General features: G+C 53.2%; 2 protein-coding genes across 2 annotated transcripts; one reads left to right on the top strand and one right to left on the bottom strand.

Annotated features, from left to right (window-relative positions):
* Positions 1–350: 350 nt before the first annotated feature.
* SAPIO_CDS10224 (Non-specific protein-tyrosine kinase) lies at positions 351–6,265 on the bottom strand (the record flags this gene model as incomplete). The annotated part of the gene is made up of 8 exons (XM_016783855.1): positions 351–541; positions 896–1,026; positions 1,640–1,679; positions 1,985–2,741; positions 2,814–4,563; positions 4,638–5,632; positions 5,710–5,736; positions 5,807–6,265. The coding sequence occupies 8 exons, from the start codon at positions 6,263–6,265 to the stop codon at positions 351–353; spliced, it is 4,350 nt and encodes a 1,449-aa protein (XP_016638704.1).
* Positions 6,266–7,279: 1,014 nt separating this feature from the next.
* SAPIO_CDS10223 (uncharacterized protein) lies at positions 7,280–13,346 on the top strand (the record flags this gene model as incomplete). The annotated part of the gene is made up of 3 exons (XM_016783854.1): positions 7,280–10,175; positions 10,249–10,709; positions 10,779–13,346. The coding sequence occupies 3 exons, from the start codon at positions 7,280–7,282 to the stop codon at positions 13,344–13,346; spliced, it is 5,925 nt and encodes a 1,974-aa protein (XP_016638703.1).
* Positions 13,347–13,919: the final 573 nt, after the last annotated feature.

Raw genomic sequence — 13,919 nt, 5'->3', positions numbered from 1 at the left:
TTTACTTTCTCCGGCACAGCAATACCAGCGTCAGAGGCTGTACGAATTGCGAAAATAGACTTTTACAGGAGACTCTTCCCGAAGAGCAAAAAAAGATTGGGGAAATGATTTTCGATTTCGTATACCCTAGCTCAAGCGCCAAAAAGTCTACCACAAACCCATTTCCACCTTTTTTAAACCATGTCATAACCTCTAAACGCATTTCTATGACCATAACCTCATAAACGCCATCGCTCAGTCGTCAAACAGAAAAGAAAGAAAATCATCCGGCTTCCTCCCCCTATCCAACCAACAGACCAGAACATCAAAAAAGACGCAAATCCGCAGGGCGAAAAGGATGAGGAGCCCGACTACAAAAAATGAACGATAGTAAAGAGGAGAATCATGACGACGGCGAGATCGTAAATCACTTCGTGGACGTATTTGGCTTCGTTGGCCAGGTTCTGCTCGAAGGCAGCGGTGTCGTTGAGGGTGGTTCGCTTAGACGGGGAGTTGGACGGGTTGTTGGGGGCGGCGGCGCTCTCGGCATTCTTCGCTGTGGCTGATAATATGATCAGTGTTAGATATTGGCGCAAGATAAAAGCAGAAAAACGAGACTCGTACCAAAGGTCATACCGTCCCCGGAACAACATGTACAGGAGGGGCCAAAAAAGGGAGGATGGTTGTCTAAAAGAGAGAGAAGATAGGAGTTAGTAGAGGGTTGCGAGGAAGGGGAATGATAGCTGGGAACAAGAGGGGGCAGGAGGAGGAGGGGGAGGAGGATGAGGAGGATGAGGAAGAGGTATCCTTGCCGTGAAGTATATTCCTGGGAATAGGACAAACAGAGCGAAGGGCCAAACGTACCCTTGGGACATTTCGGGGCATCGTCTGAAAATGGGTTAGCACTTCCCTTTACCTACGATGGACGCAATAGATGTGGGGAGGAGGAAGAAGTAGAGGTTACCGTTCTCGTTCTCGCTCACAATAGGGCGGACGAGAGTCGCCAGGATGAGAACAACAGGAATGATACGTGAGACGGCGACCATTCTGGATAGAGAGGGATTGTTAGCAAAAGACACAAGAGCACTGATGACTGAGGACAGAGGAACCGAGGACCGAAGGCGTACTTGACGAATGATGAATATCAAGATGAAAAAGGACGAGGGTAAGTATGCTGATGATGAAACAACAGTTATTTTTGATGAAAACCTGATGAAACTGCAATGCAGAGGATTCCAATCCAAGGTTATTTGGAGGAGAAGAAAATTTGAAAAGCAGAAGAACCCAGAAAGGAGCCCTCCCTTTATAGGTTTTCTGGGGGCGGGAGTGATTGTGTCCAAGATCCGCAAGATCCCGCGATTTACGGAGGTGACCTCCGCGTGAGCTCCGAACTGTGTGACCGGAATATTTGTACTGTTATTTTACAGCCAATTAAAGTGTAGGATCAACGTGTGATTTATGTACATAGACACTGTACCTCACTGATTATTTTTTCTTTTTATTTTTCACAGGCTTCTTTTTTAAATAGAAGAAGAGAGTGATTGTGATTCTTTGATCTGTGTATCAAGTTAAAGCTTAGTCGTCAGCAGAATTTTTCATTTTACTTTGTTCTTTTTCTCTCCTTGTTGCATCTCTAGCCCGGGGAAGGGAACAGTCGGACCTGACTCTCGAGATGCCAACTCGAGCCTTGACGAGGAGCCCTGTTCATGACGTCAAGGAGAAGTCTAGATACGAACGAAACATCTTTGAAATGGAAATCGATCTATTGGAGCCAGAAACGCCTCTCCCTCAAATCTACCCTCGAGTGAATAACATCCCTCAAAGACGAACTCCTACATCTCCCAAAAATAGCCATCAAGAAAACAAAAGAGAAGCTCAAGAGGTATGAAACCGTCTATGAGCAAGCGACAACCTTGGCAATGACGTCCCATATGTACAATCCAGATGTATATGCCGCTCCCCTAGGCCCCTTAATTCTCCTTCTTCGCACAAATAGGGCACCCACCACGCAGCCTATCCTTCAGCAACCTCGCATGCGTAACCTTCATCCCCACAAGATACCTGCCCCCACGATCCTCCTCGTCGACGCTAAACGGCGCTTCCAACGCGGCGCCGGGCCGTATGATTTCCATCAGGTGTGAAAGATGAAACACATGCCCGCAGGCAAAGCCAACGAGGCTCTCTACCTCAAAGTCCGTGAACGGCTTATGACACTTTGAGCAGTGGCCCGGCTTAGCAGGCTCGGAGAAGATGTCAATCTCCTTCACCGTGGCGGAGTCGTCGTCGTCGCTGGCTTCCGATTCCAAAACGACGTCAGAGCTCGGTACCGATTCGAACTTGATGCCCCTCTGCTGGCCTTTGCGCAATTCTCTCTGCGCAGCTGCGACTTCGCTTCGAAGCACCCTCGCGACACCCTCGCTTATCGAGTACTGGATCTCATGTTCCTTCATGATGTGTCTGATGCCTTCTCGGAGGCCCTCGATCTCTAGTCCCTCGGGTATACGCCGCACCAATGTGATGGGGTTGATGGCTGTCCCCACTTGCTCGAGCAGACCGCGGATGAAGCTTGGCTTGTCCATACTGTAGGTGAGCAGGTCTTCCCACAGGTCGGGGTCATCTTGCTCCTTGGCGAAATCGATGGCCTTCTTGACGTTGTGCAGTCGGTCGATGATGAGGAAGAGGGCACGCCTCATCTGGCCTGTCTTTGAGTAAAGATAGACGAGTTCGTCGTCGTAATTGTACTGCTCGCACTCTTGGACGGCCTAGTGAAGGTCAGTGGTGAGCTAAAACATAGACCTTTCTGTGACTGGGTGGGAGGAACAAGAATAACTCACCTTTTCAAAGGCGTAGGATTGCGACGTCCGAAGGAACTCCATCAAGAGTGTGCGATCATACATAGCGAACAACCGCACAGCAAGATCTCCAAAGTCATCAACCAGCGATTTCGTTTCTACCAAAAGCCTATCGCGGCTCTCGATGCCATGCTCCTGACAGCCCTCGCCTCTCCAAAGACCTCGCAGGTAGAAGAACAGGTACAGATTCAAGTTCTGCTTCTCCAGCTGCGAAACCACATCCTTCGGCTTCACCAACCCATGCTGAGCCTCGCCCACCAGTAACGAGATAGCCTCGGACGTCGCAGCCTCGAAATCACCAGCGCCCATATCGTCCATCTTGTTCGCCGGTACACGCAGCCCGATGAATTTGGGAATGTCATCGGCCACGGCATCTGCCAAGTGGAAGTCTCTTATTAACCTAAAGGCAGAGTCCGCGTCCTGGAGCCGGATGTAACATTTGAGAGCTTCTCGGTATCGCCCGCTCGCCTCGTGGAGCTTTGCTAGGCTTTCTATAACGATCCGCCAGTCGCGTCCCTTTTCTCCGCCCTCGACGCTGTCTTCCCTCACGTCTCGGTAGGTGAGCTGGTTCTCCAGCGTCGTCGTGATGGCGTTAACGTCGAAGAGTTCCGTCGGCCATCTTTCGAGAAGATCCCGGAATCGGAGCTTATCCGTCTGAATGTAATGACCAAGGACAACTTCATAGATGGTCTTGGGCGCCGGCGGCGTCATGGGTGCGGTTGGAATGTAGTTGACGATCTCGTCAAACTTCTTCGCGCCGGCAAATGTCCAAACCCATTTCTCCCATCGGTCAGGTGTGTTGAGGACCTTGCCGCAAACCTGTCCTGCTGTTACCCAGTCGCCAGCTTCGACAAGCTCTTGAATCCAGAGCTCTCCAATCCTCCTCTTCTCCTTCGCTGCTGATGAAAACAAGGCGTGTCCCGGCAGCTCCGTGATGGAAGAGCGGTCGTCGTGGATCTCTTCAGGTTCGGCCTTGCTAGGCGTGGATGGCAATGCTTCAGGTGCCCTCTCAGTCGGCCCCGTAAGGATCTCTGGGTGTTCATCGAGTAGCTCCCACCCTTGCTTGTACTGTTTGTGCTCAACGAGCCAATTGAGGTGGTCGCCTAGATCTCGCTTTGTTGCCAAAATGCAATCGTAAGGGCTGTGGATGAAGATCTTGGCGCCTGGTTTGACGAGGTTGGGATGAACTGTAGCTGATGGCAGCCCGATCACTCCCATGCCGCCACTGCTCCTAAGACTAGACGCTGTATCTTCAGCACTGCCTCTACTCATGATGCTTGCCCCAGAGCTAAAAAGTGACCTTGGGTTAATGGCGGCGTTCCACATCTCCGTGCCTATTCCTGCAATGGCGCCAAGAGCTCCCCGCTGGGAGACTACTGCCGATGCAGCATTACGTGCTGGAAGAATGCCTAGGTGATAATCGGCGGACGACAACCGCTCGTAGCGGCTGACACTGAGGCCGTCTTTGTCTACCTCGGCTTGGGAAGTGAGGTCGATCAAGCGTAGTTCGGGTTGAAGGTTGTTCTGTCGGCGGCGGATACCGCCCCGAGGCTCACTACTGACGGTAGACGTAGAGGATTGTGATCGATGACCTTTCTGAGACTTTTGGGGCGACAATCCGTCATTACTCTCCTCCTCTTCGTCTTCGTCATCAGGCTGGCAGTAAGCCAGTACAAGCAAGAGGTTTTCGGTGTACAAAGAGATGCCGGAGATGATACAGTCCATGCGGAGTCTGTCGGGATAGCATAAGCCTGTCAAAATCATTTCAAGGCCACAATCAGTAGAACGTGAGGGGGTAATACTAACACTTTCGCAATCTCGGCCCTCCCGACACTTCTCTCCCCGACATCTGTTCCAACACCGATCCCGCCTGGGTGCACATGGATAATCCAAATCGTACCACCCCAGCCGACGAGTAACCGTTCGATAGACCGCGTGCTCGCCTTCGCCTGGCGACGAAGTAGATCGGCTGCAGGGGATGTGGCAGCGTCTTCAGGGCGCGTTTCCGACTCGTCAGACTCAAGGGCCTGCTCGTCAATCCACTCCGCACGGCCTTTCCACACGCTGGCCATCGTTTCCCACTCATCTGTCTGCGGCCGGTCGATATGGCCAATGCGCTTCCACGCATCCTCCTGGTCGCTGCTCTCGAGCTTGAGCTTGGTACGCATGATCTTGATGCCATGCTCGTTGAGCCACACGACGTATTTTCCAGATAAAGACCACTTGATTGTGCTGATAGTGCCTTCACCAGAGTGAAGGATAGTATCCTTGCCAGTGTTGGTACCGATACCCATGCTTCCCAGCCACCCGGACGCTGTTGCCGCAGCGGTTCCTATCGTTGTTGAGACACTCCTACCAGGCTGACCGCCGACAGTAAGGATAAGGTTGCCAGCCAGACCACCTGACAGGTACGTCCTGTCACTTTTGTACTCGGGGGAGAGCGCCACCGTTTGGACAGGGCGAGCGAAACTCCTAAGCTGAACATCCTTCATATCAATGAGAGATTGGATGCAGACGTTGCCGTCTGTCGAGGACGTCGCGATATATATATTGTTTGACGGCGTGTTTGGCACGGCCGGTACCTCGCGAGGCCGCCTAGACGAACCAGCACCAACCGTCGCCTCCGTGGACCGAGACTCGGGCCTTGAGATTGAGAGTGTGTGGCTTCTTAATAAAGAGGGAGCTTCCGGGGTCGCGGAAGGAAGTGGAGGTGGATATGGGGAGATGGATATGCTCGTAACGGAAGCCGAATGGGCGTGGTAGACTCGAAGAGATTGAAAGAGAGGTAATTGTATGACATTCTGAGCGTAATGGTTGGTTAGCAGCTTGGAATACAGGCCTGACCACATCCCACCAGGGCAAAATGACAAAAGCTTACAATATTTCCATTGTGTGTTCCAACAATCTAGATGATTATATTAGCGAGGGAATATCGGGGGCATGGCATCTAAATATCGACACAGAGCATGGCATACCATCTTGTCGCCTGCGACTAAGAATGAGCTAGTAGCATCGCCATTGCGGTAGACTTGGCGCAGGTGCTGTGTTAATCGAGCGTATTTGAGGGTAGGTTCGTCATCCTCCTCATCTTCATCGTCCTCGTCCTCGTCCTCATCTTCACCCTCATCCTCATCCTCCTCTTCTTCATCCTCTTCCGTCTCGGCCGAGTCATTGCGTTCCGCACGTTTGCTCGTCTCGGCTGGGCGTCGTTGTCCGCTCGGCTCGGCCCCCGACTCTCCATTCGTATCCTCGCCTACACCTTTGTTCTTCGAATCTGGATTCTCTCCCTCTCCATTATTTCCTGCGGAAGCAGCCGTCTCTTCAATTTTCGAAGCTCTATAGCTCTCGCTGGTGGTCGGGTTGGGCTCAGGTTCGGGTTTGGGATCTAGCTGCGTGAGGGAGCTGTCGCTCTGGTCGGCGGAATCGCCCGTCATCGTGGCACAACTGCAACTTCGAATGGCATTCTCTAAGGAAGAGATGTCGAGTTACCTCGCTGGAGGAGTCGGCGCAAGCTTAGTTCAATGGTGGGGAGCTGGGGAAGTTCAACAAAACAACTGCCTGATGTGACGATAGCTCAGGTTGGTCGTCTTGAAGAGCTGCAGGTACATGGTACATGTACATGTGACCTGTCCCATCTTGGCTCGGTTCCTGACATTGGGTCCCAACGATTTCGGTGGACAGCCAATCGCAAGTAAGGAAGAAATACTCTCGGTGAGTCGTGATCGATTAAGCATTCGGGATTTGACCCTAAAGCATGTTCAATATTGGAAAGCAAGAATGACACACTTATGGTCGTGACGCCAATATATTTCTTTTCTGAGATAAACTGCCTCTGGTTCGTACAAGTTGGTATGGATTACTGGTACTTCCCCTATTACCTTCAAGTGCAATGGAGCAATTAGCTGCGGTCTTATTATATTAGTTCCCCTTGAGAAGCAACTCGAGCGAAACAGGTGGCGCCAGGCTGCAGACGCAGCGCCTCCAGACAAAAGCTGCTTCGGGAAGCAAGCATGAGATTTGGTGAGACTCTTGGAAGTACGAAGGTACGAGGTACAGAACCTCAAGAGGTCCACCAGACCTGCCCAGATGCCTCAACGTTGACTAAGCAGATTGGACAGTGCGTCTCGAACCGGAGTTGAGCTCACTGATTAGCCCCACTAAAACGTCAACCATATCAGCCCTATCCACCACTAAATCGCCGTGTCAAACCAGCTAAACCCAGGCTGGAGGGGCAGTTTGGTGCTGTTTCTGCCCACAAGCTCGGCGCGTCAACCGTCTTCAGGCGCGTTGCTCCCGATTGAAGTTAACGACACTTCGGTTTTGCGCATCACTGCCACGAACAAAGACCCGGCAGAGCAGTCTTCAACCACCCCATTGCACCCGATGCCCGTGATATAATCGAACCCATTCGACCGCTCCGCCCGCCTTGCGATGTTCACCATCCCAGCATGGCATCCGTCAAGTCACTAGGGCTGCACCAGCCCTCTGGGCTACGGCACGCGGTCCAGGAGCAGATCCTCCCTCCCAATCCAAAGCCTTCCGATTACCGTTGGGAGATATCCGTCGAGCACAATGGCGACCAGGACATCGAAGACGAGCTTCTTATCACCGACACCTGCGTCATCTGGTCGCGGGGTCAGGTCTTTCGCAAAGCTTTCAGGCTCGACCTCGAGAAAGAGACCATCACGCACGCCCTCCTGACATACTTTCCCACTTCTGAACACGAACGGCAAAGTGAAACCACGTCCACTTCTTCGAAATCGAGTACAGAGGCGAGGCTGTTAGCCAAGGCCCTGGTCGTCTTCCTCAAGACTCAGGCCCATATATACTTCCTCTCTGGCACGAGCCATGTTGTTCATATGCCCTTTGAAGTCGAGTCGGCCTGCGCTGCACCCCAGGGCGTCATCATTCAGCGCAAGCAGCGATCCGATAGCTTTGCGCCCGTATCCCTTCGTTTTCCCCGTGTGCCACCAAACTCCTTCGTCTCGTCGCAAACCACAAACTTCTCCGCTAGCCTGCAAAGACCGCCGTCATCTTCTTTCTCCGTAGAAGGTCTGGGAAAGCCGAAGGTCCTGCCATTGAGGCTCAGTTCGACACTGGGTAACATGTGGGAGTCGCCCATGGAACAGCCAGAGTCTCATTGGCCGAGACTGGTGTGCTTGACAGACCCTCTTCTCGAGCTCGGCCTTGTCGTTGGAGCTCCCAAGGTTAATAGTCGAGGGAAGTCGAAACCAACGCCCGCATCGACTGGGCGACCACTCTTCCTGGATCCTGCCGAAGAGATACTCCACATCGAAAAGGTCTACGATGCGGGACTAGGTAACGCCCCGGCTAGCACGTTAACGTTAGCAATTACTGTCAACCGTGATGCCAACATATACACCGTCTGGCGTCTGGACTACCTGAAGCAGGAAGATCCTTTTATAACTCGGCCAAAGAAGTCCAGATCCAAGAGTATACGGCGTCGGAGCTCTATGCAACCTCCTTGCGCGAGTGGCGCAACTACCCCAACCCAGTCCCATTTTAGGGAAAGCTTCGGCGCGCCTCTACCAGGAAAGAGGACACGGGCCCGAAAGAGCGAGGGCGCAGATAAAACTAAGGATCTCGTCGCGTCCTCTCTCGAGCAAGACATAGAGCAGGGTACCAGGCGCCAATCACGCCGGATAAGCTCAATGCTGGCGAGAGCTGATTTGTCTTCATCCCAGTATGCCGAGCAGCCGATGATGACGGGACATAACACTTCGAAGCGGATTGAGTCTTACGGCAGCCAATACGGCCGCCACAGCGGGGGTTATGGCTCATTCAATTATAGCCAGACGATACATCCAAGTTTGAACAGCCTTCTGGAAGCACCCATCGACAATGTGCTCGATGAACTCCGAGCTGGCGGGGATTTTGAAGGATTCCACAATATGGGCCTGGATGACCACGACTTCGATGGGCTTGCCCAAGAAATATCCTTTACCAAGATCAAGAGCATCTCTATAGATACCTCCAACATCCGATACTCGGTTTCGTCCCAGCCCGCTACATCACAATGCCGCGTCTTCATCCTTTCTGCTCCCCCTTCTGCCGTTGACGAAAACCAGCGCACGCAAGTTGTCATTGGCATCCAAGACACTCTTGAAAAGAGATTACAACTCCTCACCCTCCACTTCCAAGCAGCCGAAAAGCCCGACATATTGTCAAAGGCGAGCAAGAAGCCTGCATCACTCACCGGCGAAGCCATAATCCCACAATGTGGCGAGCTTCGGCGTGCCGAAAGCGTCGTGGATTCGTGCAAGATTTCTCATGGCAACTTGGCCATGACCTTCATCTTGTCTGAGAAGCTTGGCGGCGGACACGAGCTGAGCATCCAAGCACCATGGGGCCCCATGACAACAATCGCCCTTCCCTTGCTTTTCCTCGATAATGTTCGTAGCTTGCAGTTTAATGGACGGGAAGTAGACCGCGATCTTCGACAGCAAAAGTCCGAGACAATCAGCTGCGAGAACGGTAGTATCGTGAGACTCGCACATCCCAAGGGCAGAGGAGTGGTTGATCTGGTGGATACAGAGGGCCGCCTGCATCAAGTACGCATTCAACTTCAACCATCTTCTCTGTTGGTTCGACGGGTCCTCGAAATTTGTAGCAACGTCCTCCCGTTCCCTCACGGAGGCAAGTATCTTGGGGGCTGGTGGCATGTCATGCAATGGTGCAAGCAGGAGAATATCGAGGTGGCCGACCTTGAGTGGTCTTGCCTTGTGATCGAGCTGCTGGCTTCGTATCTAGCCCTGGATCCCGCCCACCTGAAGGCTCAGGCCTCCCGTGTCGGCAGGTCCCGAAGAAACCGGCGTACTGCGTCGACTTCCCTTAGCATTGCTCAAGCGACGGAAGACTGGAATGCAATGCTGTCCTATGAGGCCAAGAATTCCCTTGCCTGCCCGGATTGGATGCTGGGCCCCGGATGGCAGTGGGCTTTTGATGATATCATGAACAAGGATCCCGAGCAGGATGACACTACACTCTTCCAAACGGGTTTCATGGCGACTCATATCCGTTACGCCAAGCAATTTCTTACGTCCAGCATCGGAGAGCACGCTTTTGGAGCAGCCGGGTTTCTTCCAACAAGTCAGGCCCTCGGCGCCGACTTCCAGAGGCGAGCGGCAAGTGACATATTCATGGCCTTGCACCTTTTGCTCGAAGAGCAAAAGCTCGATATCATGACTCCTGAAATTAGTTCTTCTGGAGGCGTGAACTTGAAGGTTGTCCTCTGCCAGATTGCGCGGTGGCTACAGTGGTCCAACTTCTCTACCCTCTATGGCGTTGGTATCCAGGAGGACTTGGACCCCAGTCTTGACTCAGGTACGTTCATACACTTCCAGCGAATCTCCATTTGAGCGGTCCTGAGAGGTACGTTCACTAACGTTGAAGCTAGAATTGAGTCTCTCTACACCTATCCCCGAGCCCCCGAGCGTACCTTGCGTCTTTGAATGGGCCGAATCCTACCTTACCACTCGCAAGGGCATATCTTTCCCTACCTTGGCTGACATCTACTTCGAAACAATGCGCATCAGCGAAAAGAACCGACGCAATACCGACCGATTCGCCTGTCTTACTCCTAGAACTTTTATGTTGAAACGGCTCTTCATGCAATTAAAACCAGGGTCTTTCTTTGTAGAAACCGTTGAAGCAATCCACAAAGCGGGCATCACGACAAAGGTCATGGAATCATTACCAGAGGCACTTTTGATTCCCATAAGGGATGCCATCTCGCGTTGCCAGCCTCACCCACCTAATAGCTGGTCCAGGGAGCTTTTGGAACTTGTCAATCGTAGCGATATGAACCTCGTCACGGCAGCCACAAAGAGATCTCGACCCTACACTGGTCAATTACTAGTGAGTTTCAAAACACCTGAGACTCCCTTCGGAGAACAATACTAACCTATTCCCTCCCCCCCTATATAGGCCCCTACACATACGGCTTCGTGGGATTTCCAAATGCTTTGCCAGAGTCTAGACGAGTACAATAGCGTTGGCTGTGACGACGGCGAGGGCAACGAACTTCAGTCCATCATTCGTGCTCTGTTCAAGGACGACCGGCGTTTAAGCGAAGCCCAGGACATCCTATCTACCCACAAGGCACGCGTCGTACGCCTCGACCCGGTTCCCGGGTGGACCGAGAGCGAGTATTTGGAACAGCAAAAGGAACTTGTATCCAGAATCGCGATCGGTACCCTCGCCATTCCTGCTGGTCGTGGTCTTCTCTACTACAGTCTCCGCTTCCCGTTGCTTACGCAAAAATTCCATATTGGCGGGTTCAATCTCAACTGCGTCGTCAAGCCCACAAACGTAACCGTGGGCGTCGACAAGACGCAATTTACCGAGGAGAAGGTCTGCTGGGGATTCTTCCACCAGGGAGTATCCGCCGGCCTATCCATCTCCCCCAACGCTAAGGGTATTGACACCTCGTGGATTCTTTACAACAAGCCCAGCCAAGACTTGAGCAATAGACATGCCGGATTCCTCCTAGCGCTTGGCTTGAACGGGCATTTGAAGGGAGTCGCCAAGTGGGTGGCCTTCAAATACCTGACACCAAAGCACACCATGACTTCAATCGGTTTACTTCTCGGTCTTGCCGCCTCCTACATGGGAACTATGGATTCCCTCATCACGCGGCTGCTGTCGGTCCATGTTACGAGGATGTTGCCGCGCGGCGCCGCCGAGCTGAACCTCTCGCCGCTTACGCAGACGAGCGGCATCATGGGCATAGGGCTGCTATATTGCAACAGCCAACATCGCCGGATGAGCGAGGTGATGATGTCGGAGATTGAACACATCGACGAGGAAGACGAGGAAGAGCCCCTCCGAAGCGAAGGGTACAGGCTGGCTGCGGGCTTCGCTCTCGGTTTCATCAACTTGGGCAAGGGACCCGACCTCAGGGGACTCCATGACATGAGGCTCACAGAGAAGCTAATCGCACTCGCGACAACGGCCAAGAAGGTCGAGATTACGCATATCCTCGACCGGGCTGCTGCCGGTGCTGTTATGGCCATCGCTTTGATGTATATGAAGTCGGATGATCACATCGTCGCCCGCAAGATCGATGTCCCCAGCTCCATCGTCCAGTTCGACTACATCCGACCCGACATTCTTATGCTTCGCACTCTCGCAAGGCACCTTATTCTCTGGAGCAAGATCCAGCCGTCCCAAGAATGGGTCAAGAACAGTCTTCCGAAGGAATACCAAGCCGGGCATCTGCTAACGGGCTATAACCATCTTACGACTAAGAGCCTCCCGTTCTTCAGCATCCTCGGCGGAATCTGCTTCGCATTGGGTCTCCGGTTCGCCGGAAGCGCCAACACCGAAGCCCGAGACCTCCTCATATCCCTTCTCGACCAGCTGATACGCATCACGCGCCTCGAGCCCACCTCAGAGGACCAGCCCGTCTACGACGAGGAGCTCGCCCGCACCTACGCCCGCACCTGCCAAGACATCGTCGCCATCTCAGCCTCCATAGTCATGGCGGGCACGGGCGACCTGGTCGTCCTCCGCCGCCTCCGCTCCCTACACGGACGCGATGACCCCACGACGCCATACGGCTCCCATCTCGCAGCCCATCTCGCCGTCGGCGCGCTTTTCCTCGGCTGCGGCACCGCCACGTTCGCGACGACGGATGTGGCCATCGCAAGTCTGCTCGTGGCGTTCTACCCCGTGTTCCCGACGACGGTCATGGACAACCGGTCGCATCTGCAGGCGTTTAGGCACTTTTGGGTGCTCGCGACGGACCAGCGGTGTCTCGTCGCTAAGGATTTCGGCACCGGCCAGCCGGTCAGCGTCCCCGTTAAGATTGAGCTGAAGAAGAACGCGGCCGCTCCGGGAAGGAAAGGGGGCGCCGTGCTGCTTAAGAATACACCGTGTCTCCTCCCACCGCTTGAGGATGTCGTTCGTCTGCGGACGGATGCGGGGCCTACGTATTGGAACATCGACCTCGATCTTTCCGCGTACGCCGCTGCTACTAAGCGGCCTAGAGTTAAACCCCAGACGCTTTCCTCGTCTACCACGGCCCCGGCAACGGCGAAGGATGAGGCCACCAATACTACAAAGGTCATCCACCTCCGCCGCCGCCCGCCGAAACCGACACCCTTCTCGACCCAGCTCTCGTCGGTCCACACCAGCACCACGGGTACCCCCTCGCCGTTTACATGGCTCTTCAACCTCCCCGCCCTCGCCAGCTTGTCCCCCTCCGATCGCAACGCGGTCCTAGACGCCGACCCGGATCGCCTCGGTAGCGCCGTCGATGTACGGCTGGAACTGCAGCAGGCCGTGGAAAAGGGGGAGCGGGATGCGCTTCTGGGACTTAAGCTCGTGTTTGAGTGGATTAGGAGACGGGAGCAGATACAGCAGAAGAAGAGGAGGAGGGGAGGTAGGACTTGGCAGGAGGAGGAAGAGGAGGAGGACGGGGAGTGGTGGGTTAGGAAGGGGGTTGTGGAGGGGTTGAAGGGGAGTGTTTGGCTTGCTGGGCGCGAGGGTTGAAAATTCACGAGTATCATTGTGTATGAGTGATTGAGGAATGATAACCTGTTTTTTGATGATGTCGAACAAAGGTGTTTTAAAGGTCATACATAGACTTCGGTATCATGGGGAGCATAATACACCAAGATTACGATCAGGACTTGGCTCAAGATGGATGGGGTGAATGGTGTTTTTATATCAACTATCTTCCTCGCAGACAACCTCGCAGACAACCTAAAACTAAACACGAAAAGGGACCCAAAACCACACAGAGAGAGAGAGCCCCCGATTCCCCAGTTTCAAACAAGACAAGACCGAAAAAGGAAAACAAAAAAGATACTCCCATTAAGATTTGTCTCTCTGAACGCCTTGCAATGCAGATATTCCCTGCCCTTTTTTTTTTCTCTCTCCTAGCCGTTAAATACACTGCGTCTATTTCTGGCTTGCCCGTCTTTTCGTCGTCCATCATAAACAAGTTCTTTTTTTGGAGGAGAAAAACCTTGCCGATATCTAACCATAGGGGAAGAAAGATGAATGGCAAAATCAAAAATCTATAGGAAAACCCCTGCCTCCACTTAACTTCCTCATTGTCTC

Source organism: Scedosporium apiospermum (genome assembly GCF_000732125.1).
Source record: "Scedosporium apiospermum strain IHEM 14462 chromosome Unknown SEQ_SAPIO_0165, whole genome shotgun sequence".
NCBI lineage: Eukaryota > Fungi > Ascomycota > Sordariomycetes > Microascales > Microascaceae > Scedosporium > Scedosporium apiospermum.
Note: the sequence above shows the minus strand (reverse complement) of the source record. Positions and strands in the feature narration are given on the sequence as shown.